Below are 15,899 nucleotides of genomic sequence, written 5' to 3'. Positions count from 1 at the left end.
GGGACGGGAGTCCAGGGAAAGCCCTGCGGTGACACAGCCCTTTGCACACTGCGCCCCGGGCAGCACCAGCCGCGGAAGGAGCCGTGCCCAGCGCTCCCGCACTCGCAGTGCCCAGCGCTGCTGCACGCGCCCTGCCCGCTGCGCCAGCAGCACGAGCCCGGGGAGCAGCAGCCACGGCCGAGCCCCGGAGTCGCCGGGCGCACGCGCAGAGCGGGGGGTCCGAGCGCCCCGCGCTAGACAGAAGCGGAGTGGGCGGGGCCCTGCACATCCGGGTCCCTGGCGCGCTGCCCCCGCCCAGCCTGGCAGCGCCGTGTGGGTCTGTCTGGCTGTCAGCGGGAGCGAGGCGGCTGTGGCGTCGACGGGCTCCCTCCGCCAGGGCGGCATCTCTGGGTGAGTGAGGGGCGGGGCTCCCCGGAGCGTGGGGAGAGCTGCCCCCCTTGGGTGCACGCTGCAGGGAGGGGGGAGAGCTGCCCCCAGCCCCCCGCCCCCGGGGTGCACGCTGCAGGGAGGGGGGAGAGCTGCCCCCAGCCCCCCCCCGGGGTGCACGCTGCAGGGAGGGGGGAGAGCTGCCCCCCGCCCCCGGGGTGCACGCTGCAGGGAGGGGGGAGAGCTGCCCCCCGCCCCCCCCGGGGTGCACGCTGCAGGGAGGAGGGGAGAGCTGTCCCCAGCCCCCCCCGGGGTGCACGCTGCAGGGAGGAGGGGAGAGCTGTCCCCAGCCCCCCCCGGGGTGCACGCTGCAGGGAGGAGGGAGAGCTGTCCCCAGCCCCCCCCCCGGGGTGCACGCTGCAGAGAGGAGGGGAGAGCTGTCCCCCGCCCCCGGGGTGCACGCTGCAGAGAGGAGGGGAGAGCTGTCCCCCGCCCCCGGGGTGCACGCTGCAGGGAGGGGGGAGAGCTGTCCCCCGCCCCCGGGGTGCACGCTGCAGGGAGGGGGGAGAGCTGTCCCCCGCCCCCGGGGTACACGCTGCAGAGAGCAGGGAGAGCTGCCCCCACTCTCTCTTTCTCCCCCTTCCCCCATGCACACACTGCATGTGGGCAATGGGGAAGAGCTGCTTGTTCTTCCCCCTCCCCCTGGTCTCACTACAGGGAGGCTCTGCCCCCTCTTTCTGGCATCCGGGAGGGGCTCTGATCTGCTCCTGGGGAGGAGACCTGAACCCCTTGGAGGGCAGAGGGAGGTGAGCAGTGGTTACCTGCTCGGGGAGGGGAGAGGAGCCTGAGCCCCTCCATCTGGCTGAAGGGGGGCAAGGAGTGGTGGGAAAAGGGTAACTTAGCCCAAGAGGGAGAGGAGATGGAAGGGGCAGCGGAGCCTGGGGGACAATCACGTGCACACCCTCCTGCAGAGCAGTTGGCATCATACATCCCCTGTGGGGAGAAGTGCAGGCCCCCAAATCCCAACCCAAGTTCTCAATTTGGTCTCATCTGCCTGACATCAAGGGCTGTGCCAAGGTTGCCAGCAAGTGAAAGAGACACCCCTCGTGGAGCTGTGTCAGAGGTAGGTACAATCTGCCCAGGATGGCATGTCCCTCAGTCAAGTGTGTCCTGTCTGCCGCTCTGTGCTGCTGAACTGTTTGGTGGAAAGGTAGGGCAGAGAGGTTGCTGCTAGTGTATTGTTGTAGCACATCCTATGGCTTTTGGGGGGTTGAGACAAATATTTGTGATTTCTGTTAAAAGCATCATCTTCATATTTTAAATGTACCCTGAAGTGGGCTTTCCGGCCATGCAAGAACATACAGAGACAGACCAGGCATCCAAGAGGCTGCTGTTGGGGTGGTGCGTAGATCAGACAGGGCAGAATGCTGGAGAGAAAATGCACCTTCTGTTTCTTGCCTTGCATCATGTGTGTGTTTTAGGATGCACAGGTTAGGGAATCTGTGAGTTAATGGGAGGAAGTCTTAAATCCTAAAAGCTTGCTATAGAAAAGATGTATTAGGTCATTTAGTCTGTTCCCCCAGCCAATGTGGAATTGTTCCCAGTGGTGTATTTGCTGGTGCAATATTCGTGATGCAGAGCTCCGTTAATATCTGTAACCAAGTAGCTCTCCCCGAACCTTCCACGCACGCCATGTGCAAATAGCTAGATGGTGCCAAATCGTCCACGTCCGTGTATGTGTTGGATTTCCCGCCCCCCACCTTTGGCAGGAGGTTTGGATTACATAGTGTTCTGGCATGCTCCCTGTCTTTGATGTGGAGTTTCCTGTCATGTATAACGTGTTCAGTATCACGTAACCCAGCTCAGTGGCTCCTCTCACAGGGCTGCTGGAAAATGAGATGCATTTCTCATTCTGGTTTTTACAGAGGAAAAATGTCTGAGCTCTTGAGCAGAAATTTTGTTTCACTGGCTTTTCCTTGTTTTTGTTACTGCTCTGCAGGACTGTTTCAACTCGGAAGGGCTCCTATTCACAGCCTGCAACTGACGTTAAGCCAAATAGAGACGAGCTGTACGGTTCTGTTCTTTTATTTAATCATTTCTCTTTTGTACCTATTTTTTTTTCCCGTGGGGTGCACATTAGCTGGAGTGTTTCCTTGCATTAGCTGCATAGTTCAGGTTTCATTTTACTTATTTGCTACTTCACACACAGTACAAACAATCAGGTAATAAATAGGTACGTTGGAGAATTGTATCGTGAGTATATACTATATTGAATAGACATAGTGTAATTTTAGCTGGTAAACTAAACAACTGAAGCATGGTTCTTGTATTAGCTGCTGAGAGCCCTCTTCTTTTTTTTATCATGTTTCTTTATTCAAATACAGAAGTTAGTGATGGAAAAGGTCGATTACAATAAAGTCCATTCCTCTCCAAATGCAGGCTGTATAGACCTCTTGCTACCAGAAGCTCATTAAGGCCCTATTTCATAAGAGCACTTAAATTCATTTTTTATTTTTAACCTGGGGAGAGGCCCCATTGGAATAAGTGGACTACTCACATGCTTAAAGTTAAGCATATTGGCAGAGCACTTATGTTGAGAGGAAGAAGGAAAAAAAAAAAAGTGTGTGAAGGCGAATAAAATATAGATCCCCTACCCAGAGTCCTGTCTAATTTAAAGGGCATTCTAGTATGAAAAAGGATTTGCAGTACAAACAGGGAACCAATCTATTGGCTGCAACAAGGTGCCATTTTTGCAAGATCACTATCTGCTTTGTTGGAGTAGGGGGCAGACGTGGAATAATTTATTCTTATGAGCAGTGGTAGAACCAAAAGAGCACTGTGCGAGCGCTTCATTTACTTGTGGATCATATTTCATCAACAGAATTAAGTTGCAGCTACAAGATCAAATTCTACTCTCTGTTACATCTGTGCAACACCTTTGAAAATAGCTGGTTGATACAAGTGTAACTGAAAGCAGAATTTGCCTGCAGAATTTTGTTGTCATGATAATGCAGAAATAGGAAAGAACCCAGCGTGGCTTGGAGATTGTGGGTTGAGTCTAGTGCCTGCAAACAGAGAAAAACTGTGTGTCTGTTTACCTGTAAATTGGACAAATTTGATACGAAATCAACCTCACAATATTAGGCTGCTGAGTCACTTTTCAGCGTGAAACCATACTTAATCTCATCCTGTTTTGTTTTAGGTAATACATACTGTGTAAAACCATATCACCAAGGTGGAACCTGTTCCTAGATACACACATTTGTATTAATTTTGGCAGTACTTCTGTGCTTTATCGTGTCAAAGTAATTATTTCAGTTCAGTAACTTAAACAATAGTTCACTCTGTTATTGCTTGGTGTGGGAGATACAATATACCATTTAGTTCAAACAGTAAAATGGCTTGTCTTGATAAACTACACTGATGAATAGAACAAAACTTGCCCATATTCTTCCTGTTTGAGTTATGAGAAAGCAAAAATGGAATGGAATGTTTCAGACTTTGTTGTTGATCCCAACCTGGGTAACCTACATTGTTTAGCATTAAACTAAGCAACTACAATCTTCATGGTATGTGTTTATATCAGATGTAAATAAAACTACCTTAAACTTACTATGTAATAAAATCAGCACCAGTGAAACAGATTATTTATTCAGTTACTGTATTCATAAAGCACTTCCTCTGGTTACTATATTTGGAGTGCTAGGAAATCTATAGAAAAACTTAAATAAAATCTTGGCCAGAGGCCAGAAAAACTAGCTAGTCTTTCCCTCAAACAATACAGCAAAAAAGAAAATAGTCTCAAAAAGATGAACCACTTGTGGGAGGGCAGAGATGCCGAACCACCCTAATTTTGGGTAATGCTCTGGATTTTTGCATATAATTATGAAATTACTAATTCAGGTTTAAGCCTATGAATTTTGCAAGCACACGCATGCTTGGTGAGTGACACACAGACATGTCACATGGGCTTGACAAACGCAGCAAATAGTTCTGCAGCTGTGGGGGGTGTTCTCTGCCACCACCCTTATGGCACATGCGATAGGAAACAAGCTATGGAGATTTTGAGTGGACCAGGGTGTTGCTTGTTTCCCTGCCCAAGCCGCGGGCTGTGCTCTAACTGCCCTGTGTGGACCCTGCTGGATTATGTTAATGTGCTCTAGGTACCCAGAGTGCTTGGGCAGTTAGTGCACAACATGCAGCTTTTTGGCTTGGATGGGGAATCAAGGCCCCAAACTCTATTCAGAATCACTACAGCTGGCCTCCTGTCAGCCCCTCACTGTGCAGTCTGCAGGGGACCAGAAGGCAAGATGAGGAGGGAGGAGGTGGCAGTGGAGAAGGAGAGAGGGAATGGGACAGAGGATGCTCAACCTGATAATTACCTGGGCCAGTTCTAGGCCTCCTTAAGGGCCCTATGCAGAATAGGAGGGCAGTTTTCTAAGGGCTGATTCTCCCTGTTTAGGGTGGGATGCCCTCTCCTTGGCCGTAGATAGTTGGGAGAGGTCCCAGTTTCCTTGAGGGGAGTATAGGGTAGGGAGAGAGGCCTGGTTTCTCTGGTGAGGAGGAGAAGTCCCACTCACTTTAACATGCACAGAAATGCATCTAGAATGCACAAATGTTCAAGGCATTCCCCTACCCCCCCACCACAATCTTCATGTGGCTTTGTACCTTTGGCCCTTGCTGATGGTCCAACCAATCTCCCTAATTCCTCCCTAACTTCTTTTTTTCTTCCAGAAATAACCCCTGAAAGTCTCAGAGCAAAGCTGGCATCTCTGGGAGGGTTGGAAAGAATCCAAAAGGTACTGACCAATGTAGGAAGGCCTTGTACCAGATGCCAGAGCCAGCCAGGAGAAGCAGTGTCTAGTTGTTCAGTCCCCTGGGACTGGCAGCCAGGGGAACAGGTTTCTAGTCCAGACTCCTACTGGTACATCTCTCTATGTATATAGCACTTGCTTTAGCCAGGGGAAACTCCAGTAGATCTCCTCAAGGCAGGGGGCAGTTCCGCACACTGCCCTAGGCTAGATTCAGTTGTGCTTTCCATACTGAAAGCAACTAAAACCCAGCTATCTTTGAGTGCGTACTGACATCAGCAAGGGCAAATCCATGACAGCCATCACCAGAAGATTGCCCGCTACATTGATCAGAGCTGCCTCTATGACGTGAGACAGTTTGATTCTAGACTGGGCTCTGTATCGTCTGATCCCCGTGGTACTGGAGCTTCCCAGCCAATGCTTCCTCAATAACTTCTCCTGAAAAGGGTAGATTAGAGATGGGATAATAATGTAAAGGCTTTTTTATGCCTATGGACCACACCTTTGCACATTAAAACACAAGACTCTTTCCATCTTTGTGTGTCCCTTCAGTCATCTACAAGGCTGGCACTTTTCTGCTGGCCTTAAGTCAGGAGGGACGTGTGTTATGGGTGATAAACTCAAGCTCACCCTCTGAAACTCAACCAGGGGTGTTTGATTCCACCTGCTCTGACATTGTAGCAGCAGTGAGGGCCCAGCCTCTGCTGATCTAGCCAATGAAAGTCACAGCAAGCATGATTTCCACCCTTTTGGTGGACGCCCCAAGGATGGAACTGAGAACCTGCACACTTGAAAGCCTGAGCTGCAGCAGTTTGAGCCAAAGCTCTGTAGTTGGGGGCTGTAAAAACTCATCCACTGGAACAGTGCAGAAAGGGAGCCTGTAACACCCACCCACCAGTGTGTTACACAAGCAGCAACTGACTTTGTCATAGGCTCAGAGCCAGCTCCAGGCGCCAGCTAAAGAAGCATGTGCTTGGGGCAGCCAATACCAAGGGGCGGCACTCTGGCCGCTATTGGGGTGGCATGTCTGGGTCTTCGGCAGCAATTCAGGGGCAGGTCCCTCAGTCCCTCTTGGAGTGAAGGACCTGCTGCCGAATTGCTGCTGAAGAGTGGAGCAGCGTAATCTCGCTGCTGTGGCTTTCTTTTTTTTTTTTTTACCGCTTGGGGTGGCAGAAAACCTGGTGCCAGCCCTGCATAGGCTACAGGTATATCTGGCTGCTGCCATCCCAATGCCGTTCCACTGGATAACTCTCCTGCTCTTGCAATGGTAGAGATCAACAAAGCTGTTTTTATCCTTCACAGAACATCAGCAGAATCAGTGATTTTAAAATACAACACAAGGTTTTCTTACTGGTCAGCCTCCACTGCTGCTCCAGCTTTTCCCCTAGCCATTACTTTCTCCCCTGTGCAGTCAGTAAACCAAGGCCTGCCCTGGGGTGATGCAAAGGCAGGGAAGCTTCTCCTGTAGATGATCATCACTGTGCAAAGCCGTTGATCTCAAGGTCTGTATTGATATGGGGAGCATTCATTCCCCAGTGGAATGCAGCAGCTGTTTAAGGGTGATTCGTACAGCAGAAAACTTTTTTGACCCATTTTAATTCTTTATGATGTGTACATAAAGTAGGCCTGAAAGTTTTGGTTTGGTTTAGTTCTTAAACACCCACCTCTCACCGTAAATATTAGGGTTTCCTTGTTTTCTGTTGTGGCAAAACATCTCTGCCTCATAGCTGGGTCTTGTAACACTTTCTGAAGCTGGCTAGGCTTTGGCTTAGTTCTATCTCCTGCAATAGCTGATATCAAAGTTGAACATTGTTGACCCAGGACATTTTATCTACAGTTTTGTAACTTCTCTTCTAGACCTTGTTAGCTGCATTGTCCTGGAAGACTACACTTGGCTGAGGGGCTTGTAGTTAGAGAGGCTATTTCAGATATACAAAGGTCTTGACCTGCTCACATCCTTGTAAATGAGAGTCAAGGCCTTGAATTGGAAATGAACTGTGAGCCAATCAAGTGTATAGAGTACAGAGGTGATGTGGTTCCTCACTAGGGAGCTGGGCTGTCGTGTTTTGCACAAGCTGGAGCCTCTTGGTTGCTTCTACCTTAACCATAATAACCCCTCTCCTGGAGATGACCCATTCTAAAAGGTACATATTTGCTGCAAAAGTTAGGAAGTTAAACCTCTGAGCTGGTGGAACTTATTGGCCATTCATCTGGAGGGAACAGTTGAACTATCAAACAAGTAATTGACTGCAGTAGCCTCTTTCACTGACGCTGATAAGTTAGCTGGACTAACTTATTTATACCTGAAAAGAAATAACGAGATTTATTTTTTTCCAAACAGCGAAGAGAGTCTGTTCTACAAAATCTGGTGGCCCAAGCAAACTACACGGGCCTGTTAGTTCTCTTAGTCATCATTATGTAATATTTATAATATGGTGGTTCCTAGAGATCTTGATCAGGATTAGCAGTCTTTTGTGCACACATACCAAACACCGGTCCTTGCCCTGAATAGCTGACTAGGAAGTGGCATATAAAGGAAGGGGAAACACTATAAACTATACAATTTTGTGTACACATAGAGGTTTTTTTCATGGTAATTATGTAACAGTACGAACCTTGCTGATCTGCTTGTCCTCAAGCTGCTATTAATGGCTGATTTCTTGTAGGCATCATGGCAGAGGTGCGTATTGAGGGGAGGTTATTGGCCTTAAGGTACAATTCAGCATGGGTGCTCAGTGCATAAGGAACAGCGTGGAAGAAGGCATACGATATGTTTGTGTGAGAAGTTCCCAATGGTTGGAATAAAGGAGCAAGGTTGTATTGTGATAAGTCAAGATAAGATAAATAGAGCAAGGCAGAGTTGTGAAGTTTAAAAAGCTTGAAGCCAGAGTATGAATACAAACAGAAGGAGAGGAGGCAAAGGAAGTGATTATTAGCTGCATTTTTTTGTATGGCAGTGCTTGGGGACCAGAAGGAGGAGTCTCCATCATTAGGACAGATGAGGGCCTGGATGAGAATATTGACTGTTAGGACAAACAGAAAAAGTTAGATCTTTAAAAACAATCTGAGGGAAGAAGTGGCAGGACTTAGTTACATCCTGGATGTTATAAGGCAAGAGTGGGAGGAATTCAAGATAGATGACCCTTAATGGGGCTGAGCTAAGAAGGGTGGTGTTGTGTTGGCAGTGACAGGAAGTGAAGAAGGTTGGCGGGAGGGGGGAATCATGAGCTCATTTGGCTATGTTAAGTGTAAGCTGGTGGAGACTTCTCAGAGAAGATGTTGGATATACAGGCTGAGATGAGCAAGTTGAGAGAGTCAGCCTGAGAGCAAAGAGAATAGATGCATGAGTCAGCGGTTTATAGGTGATCCTTTAAACCTGTGTGAACAATGAAGTCACTTGAATATGGGGGATTGAGCAGAGGATCAAGAATGGAGCCCTGTGGGACTGTCACACAGAGAGATGGGTGTGTGTTGAGGACTCCCCATCCTACTGAAAGATTCTGAAGTGATCAGAGAGGTAGGAGGAGAACCCAGGAAAAGATGATCTCTCAAGCCAAGTAAGCACATGATTTTTAGTAGTCTCATCAACAGTGCCAGGAGCAGCAGAGAAGTCAAGGAAGGTGAAGGACAGGGTCCTAGGATCCAGAGAGAAAATGATCATTAGAAACCTTGTGGAGAGCATTTCTGTGGGCTGGAGAGGATTAGGAGGGACTGGAATCTAAAATGTAGGAGAGGAACTCAAGGCAATGGCATGTTCACTGAGGTGGAGGTGGGGCTAAGTTAGAGAAGGCAGCTGGGTTTAGACCACCGCAGGCTTGTATTTTGAGTGAAATAGACAGAAAAGATTGAAAGGTGAAGGAAGAGAGAAAGGGGATGTCTGAGAGTGGGAACACAGTAGGTGGTTAGTTAGAGAATGGAGTGGAAGACAGCATCCTAACAAGAGGAGAGGATAGGTGTTGGCAGGGAAGGGCAGAAGAGAGTGAGAGGGAAGGGGAAGGGAGGTTGTGGTAGCTCTTCCTCTAGAGAAGAATAGTCCAGGGCCTGGATTTGGGAGACCTGAGTTCAATTCCCTGCTCTGCCACAGACTTCCTGTGTCACTTTGAGCAGTTATTTAGCCTCTGTGTGCGTCGTTCTCCATCTATAGATGGAGTAATGCCACTTCCCTATCACCTAGGAGCAGGGTGACCAGACAGCAAGTGTGAAAAATGGAGACCGAGAGGAGGTAATAGGAGCCTATATAAAAAAGACCCCAAAATCGGGACATCTGGTCACCCTACCTAGGCATGTTATGAGCAAAAAACCATTAAATATTGTGTGTGGCTCAGGTACTACACTAATGGAGACTATATAAGATAGATCTGACAATTTTTTTCTTTGAAAAACAAGCAAAATTTTGCAGACTGTGTGACAAATATAGCAAAGTACTAATTGAGTTTGAGGTATGGGAGTCGATGAGGATGGAGAAATAACGCCGTTTGATAGTCTACCTCAGTACTGAAGAAGGGAGAGAAGAGAGTTGCAGTGGAGGAAGCCTTCGTGATCGTGAGACTTTTTCCAGAGATGTTTTGGGGCATGGGAAGAGGAGGAAGCAGATGTGGGAGTGAACCAGGTTCAGACGTTCAGTTGTTGTCATATATCCCTCTTTAGTAGGTTTTTAAGGGCAATGTCAAGCTATCAGGTGTTTCTAGGTCCAAATTTAGATTTTTGTGGGTTTGTTTTACAGAATTCCTGAAATTTAAAAAAAGTATATCTTAATATTGAAACATTTCATCTGGAGGGGTTGTGACTTTAACATTGTGTTAGTGCATGAGAACCTGTGCATGAAACTGGCTTATCTACTTTAGTTGTCCACCCTGGCCAAAGTGATAAGGTGGAAAGTACAAAGATAGTTATATTTTTGTTTGCGTAATCTAAAGTATTAGCCATCCAGGAACCAATTTTCTAATATGGCTTTTAACTTGACATTCTCATAATGATTTTCTTTTTTACTGTAAAGTGTTTCCTCGAAAGCATTGTCAGAAGAATACTAGCAATGTTCTTCCAGATATACTTGATAATCAATGTCTTTTTTTTTTTCTGGAGCCACAGCATTTTTCCAATTAAAAGACATTGTCAGGTTAACCCATATTTGACAATAATTCCTGCATTTCAGATACCTGTACATTAACAAAATGTTTCTTCTGTCTTTCATTTTATTTATACTTTCTTAGTAAAACATACTGTAGAACTTTTGAGTACATGTCCCATCATTTTGGTGCAGTTATCACAGGAGAAATCCAAAAGTACATGATATCCTTTTTATTGCCTCAATCTCAATGTATTTAGACACTTTATTTTGAGTGTAGGCCTTCAGATAAGTGTAAATTCAAATTGCATATTAAACTGACTAAATGTGGATATTAAATCAGAATTTTAAAAATCTTTCATCCACTTGCCCCTGCTTTCCTGTTTCTCAACAGGCAGCCTGACTACCTTTTAATTTTAAATTAAAAGGCTCTTTTAAAACCATTTTTATGTTTGAGTTATACAAAACACATTGAAAGCAGGAACACTGTGGACATAGAGACGAGCGTACTAGAGAAATATAATCACCAGAAAGGATTACTTTAAACTCTATTATATATTTAGGAATTCAATATATTAAAATGAATCAAAGAGAAAAATGCGTATCTCTTCAAGGTAGCTAGCTCATTATTGGATTTCTCTTTATCCTTGAGGAGAAGACCATTATTTTTAAGAACACTATTGTTATAGAGAATCTGTCACTGGAACAATAACTGATGAACAATTACCTGATGAGACTAATGCATTTTTGCCCTTTGATCGATCATTAACATTGTTTTTCTGAGGGCCTCATCGGTTGATGATTAAAAAACAGTGGTGGCTGTTTTAAAAACCCATCTCTCATTTTGTTTGTGGCTGGTGACTGGCATAGCAGATGTGTGTGTCAGTTATAACTCCTGCGCTTCGTCAGGGTTGTCTGAGCTGTATTAAAACACCACCGCTACTACCCCAGCAGTGCCAGTGAAACTTGGGGTTAGTGGAGCTCTTTGTTTGACAACTGCTGCTGTATTCTGTGTTTTGATTTGTTTTTAATTTCTTTACAGATGTCCATCTCCGTTCAGATGTCCAGTTTTCTGTAAGTTGTGTGCTGATACTAGTAGTTAATACAGGAAGGGCCTGCTCTATAGTGGTTTAAATATCCAGCATCCCAGTGGTCTATGAGAATAGCATGAAAGGCTGGGTATTGGAGATGCACTGTTTTTCTGTTCTCTCACATTAGGGTTCATGTACTTGAACTCCTGTAAATCAGCGCTTTTAAGATGAGCAGACTCCTAGTAGATCAGTTAAATGGAAAACTCTCGCCATTAGAGAAAAGGTGATTGGCGTGGAGCATGTCAGATCAATATGAGCTAGTCTGGTTTCTTAAGGAAACTTTTATGCTAACATGAAAATTTTAAATATTGGGAGTGGAAGTATTTAAAATGTGACTTGGTAATGATAACAAGTTAAAATACAAGAAGGAACTGTTGTGACTGCAGACTAAAGTACAGTATTCTGATTACAAATGGACATTTGTAATTTATGTTGCTTCATAGAGAGGGTATATGCATGTGCAGTAGCTGCCATTGTACTGGCAGTCTAAAATTAAAAACAATGTAAAGTCCATGTGGTCAAACATTGCAGTGCAAATATTATCAAGTGACGATAGTGATGATCAAGTGTAAGAGCAGTGAGATCGTTGTTACAAAATGTGCATGGACTTACATCAAACTATAATGTGAGTTCTGTTTTTAGCTTATTGTTTATACCTTTGGCCTCTTTTACATGCTTACACAAAGAACATTGCATGCAGATATTGTGACGTTGCTGAAAAGCAGAAAGGGAATGGCTGCTTTTTCAGCTGAATGTTTGCATGAAAGGAGATAACTCATAGTATTCACTGTAGTAGGAAGAGAGCCTGAGAACCGCAGGTGTGGCTTCCCTTTTCATGCTGTTTAATTTGTTTCTCAGCCATTCTTTAGGGCTTATCTACATGGAGAAATTGACTGGCATATCTCTAACCAAATAAATATTCTGTTATAACTGTGCCAGTCGATTTCCCCGTATAGACCAGGATTAGATACAGTTTAGAACTTCAATGGAGATTTCTATGGGATTTTTTTTTTTAAGAGATTTATATTGGCAAAAGCTTACTTTTTCCTCTGTCTAAATTTTGGGTCAAATTTGACTTGTCCCTTCAAATAAATTGTCTGTCATATCATCTATCCATTATTTAATGCATTATCTATTTTGATTTCATTGTCTGAGAATGATTTTTTTAGGAGACAGGAACTAAATTCACAATAGAATCTTGCTAATGAAGGATTGAATAAATATGACTATTTAAAAATCAAAGAGATTGTATCACAATGTAGTCTGTTTTGAGAAATGTAATTGGTTTCTAATGACAGATAAATACTTCACAATACTTCCATAGATATCCTATAGTATATTTTTACCAGTTATTAAGACTCACATGACTGAGATTTGACCACAGAACTCCGTCGTTAAACCTTGGCTGTAAAATGGGGTGAGACTGCCAGGATTTTTGTGAGCATTATCAGGGTTTCTGATAAGAGAGGGAGGTTCTGCTGAAATTATGTTTTGAACTTTTCAGTATGCAGTGAGCAGATCAAAGTAATGTTTTTATGCAGCCGATGTATCAGTTGTTATAGTCTCAGTTGTTGGAAGAGGAAAGTAAGACAGTGTATAGAGAATATCTCAGTGATGCATTTTGTCCATGAAATGTCATTCATAGCCCTGGTCTAGACGACATAGCTAAACTGACGTAAGACAGAGTCAGATCGACGTAAACTGCAAGTGTCTACACTAAAATGTAGCTCCCACAGATGTAACTCACCCACTGCACCGACTTAATAACTCCACCTCCGCAAGACGGTAACGCAGTGTCAGTGTAGACACTGCGTTGCTTACATTGACTGTTGCCTTTTAGAAGCTGTCGCACAGTGCCCCACATCGATTGTTAAATCAGTGCAAGCACTCCTGGTGAGGATGCACACCGCTGATACAGGAGCATAGTGGGACGTGCCAAAGCGATTTAATTACTGCAGTGGCTGTACTTCAACGTAACTTAGCTCAGCTTAATTTTATAGTGTAGACTTGCCCATAGGTTTCCTCATGGTGCTTCATACATGGCAGTAATTCATCTTTGGCATGAACTCAGATGTTTCAACTACCTTGTGTAGTAATCACACTGACTAAAATAGCAGCAGTTGGGTTGAATTTGTTCTTGTATGCCAGACATAATGGGGCAGGTAGTTTTCAATCCCGACACTACTTACTTACGGGTGAAAGAGTAGTTGTTCTTTAATGGGAAGCCAGGCGAGGGTTCCTCAGCTGTGACTTGCTGTGTGGTAGCAGTCTCTGCAGGTGCTTTGCTTTCCTTTACAATCTGGCTCAGAACTCCCTTCATTTGCTAGTCAGAGAATAATTCTAATCCTTTTCAATGAGATCAATGGATTAATGGCCTATAAAATTACAAGGATTACCGAGTCTTTTTTTAAAGCAGCACAACACCGTTGTGTACCCAAAGTAGTATAAGTTTAAGAAGGAATCTATTTGCTGTTAGCAAGATTATTTTTTTAAATTTAAATAATGAACTTATTATAGGGTTAAATAAATCCAAGAACTTGAATCGATACCTGATTCTTTTCTTTCAAAGACTAAAAAAATGCAGTTGGTGCATACTCAGTGTTGGTCATTTCTCAGGCCTTGTCTACACTGCCACTTTACGGCACTGCAACTTTCTCGCTCAGGGATGTGAAAAAACACCCTGTGAGTGCTGCAAGTTTCAGCACTGTAAAGTGGCAGTGTAGACACTGCACCAACGCTGGCAGCCGCCGCTAGTAGCTTCCTGTGGGTGAGTTTTTTTTTAAGGTGCTTCCAGCGCTGGTGCTGTGACTACACAGCCATGTTAAAGTGCTGCCGTAGCGCTTTAACGTTCTTAGGGAAGACGTACCCTAAGATGTTTAGGGTACCTTTTTGCAGCTCTTGCACAGGAGAAATTCCAACTGGCCCTGGAGTTTTGCCCGAATGAGGTTTGCAGGATCATTCACAAACAGGGTTTATTTCTGAAGTCACTTTATTATGTAATCTTCATTGTTTGTTTGGATGAGTTTTTAACTTGTAGGAAAAGGACTTCAAAATCAGTCCCGTTGCGTCCTGTGAGTGACTCGCAGATCCTAGTTGGACCAGAAAGGAAGGGCTGTTCTTCTAGCCCTCTTGTGCCTGATGTGAAGGGGAGAAAGATTGAAGTACTTGCATTCTAAAAATGTAAAAAATAAAACTTCATTCCAATGATAAAAAAGACCCTATTGCAAAAATTCCATTCCTTGGCATGCAGGAAAGTAGGTTTTAGTTGGACAGGTTGAAGGTAAGGATTTAGTTACACCCTACTAACCCTCCCTCCCCCTACTGCTTAAAATCTTCCTTTCTGTGTGGCTTGTTTAAATAACTTTCTCCCTAGCTTGTTTTCTTTCTGTGTTTGCTTGACCTAGGTAGGCTAGGTGATCCTAGGTGTCCAATTGCCGAGCTACAAGCCGGAAAGCCTGGCTGCCCCCCAGCATGCTTTCAAAGACCACTTTTTAAATATATACAAAGGAAGGCACATGATTTCCACTACGCTAATGAGGCCATGGTAGTCTCATTGAAATGTGCCAATAGCTGCCATAGTGGTATTTGAGAAGCCTTGTTCTGTGAATTCAATGTGATTTAACATGGCAGCCCCCATGGAGCTGAGGAAAACTGGCTTCTCTGACAGAATTTCAATAATGCTTCTCTTCTGCACTTAAAAAAATCGTCAGCCTGTGGAGCCCCAGTGTGGGTTTCTTCCAGTCTTTCATTTTAAAATTTAAGTTTACGTTTTGCTGAGTTTTTCCTAAAGACAGAGCTGGTACAGAAAATGTATGGAAAGTAGGGAGGGTGGAACTGAGGAAAGAAACAGTCTGCTCAGTGTCTTTTCCCCTGCTGAGAAGCTTGCGTAGTGGTAGCAAGAGGGACTTGGGAATGCTGACAGGTTGAGATTGTGGTTTGATAAATGGACCGTTTAAAGTATCTTTAGCCTGTATTAAAAGCTTGTATTACTACTCAACTGCATCATATGCTCTCTTGACCTTTTAAAGAGATACTTGGCGTAGCCTGCATGCTTGTTGCTAAGTTGTGTGGCAGGTGCTTGTAATATCTTTTGCCTTCCAGTAGAAGACTCTGATTACATGAAGTTTTAGACCAGAACTTTATAACCTCTTGACCACTGCAGCTCTCTTGTGCTGGTAGCTCAGTTTTCCTAGGAACTCCATATATCTTTGCTGCAATCTTACAATAAATCTCAATAAATAGTGTATCCTAGGTGCAAAAACCAAAACACAGTAAGGTGAAGTTAAGGTTGCAAGCACAATGTAAAGGTAAAAATCCTTGCATTAATGTAGGGAGTGAGTGTTTTTGGTTTTGTTTGTTTGTTTGTTTTTAATTGAAAACTGGAAAATTCAGAGTTGACACTTAAGCTAATAAGAAACCTAAACAAGGAAATAGAGGAATTGGGAACTTGGATAGGCAGGCCAGCGGGAGCTGTTCCTGTTCACACCTCACCAACCTGCTAGACACATGCACCTGTTGCTTAATAAATCAAACTTCATTGCAGTTGCCTTTGACTTGCTATTCTCT

General features: G+C 44.6%; 1 protein-coding gene across 4 annotated transcripts in view; it reads left to right on the top strand.

Moving 5' to 3' along the window:
- Nucleotides 1-290: 290 nt before the first annotated feature.
- The window catches only part of RNF24 (ring finger protein 24), a 71,926-nt gene continuing 56,317 nt past the window's right edge, over nucleotides 291-15,899 (top strand). The window contains exons 1-3 of one of the 4 annotated variants that reach the window (XM_030563478.1): nucleotides 291-390; nucleotides 1,432-1,489; nucleotides 11,285-11,316. In XM_030563478.1, the coding sequence (XP_030419338.1) occupies nucleotides 11,285-11,316 (32 nt within the window). In that variant the 5' untranslated portion in view covers nucleotides 291-390; nucleotides 1,432-1,489. Of the gene's footprint in view, nucleotides 391-1,431; nucleotides 1,490-2,412; nucleotides 2,435-11,284; nucleotides 11,317-15,899 lie in introns of those variants that run through there. The other 3 variants (XM_030563475.1, XM_030563476.1, XM_030563477.1) reach the window with 3 other exon arrangements.

This window comes from Gopherus evgoodei, chromosome 5, assembly GCF_007399415.2.
Source record: "Gopherus evgoodei ecotype Sinaloan lineage chromosome 5, rGopEvg1_v1.p, whole genome shotgun sequence".
In the NCBI taxonomy this organism is placed as follows: Eukaryota; Metazoa; Chordata; order Testudines; family Testudinidae; genus Gopherus; species Gopherus evgoodei.
The sequence above is the reverse complement of the archived record's forward strand: the minus strand, read 5'-3'. Positions and strand labels throughout refer to the sequence as shown.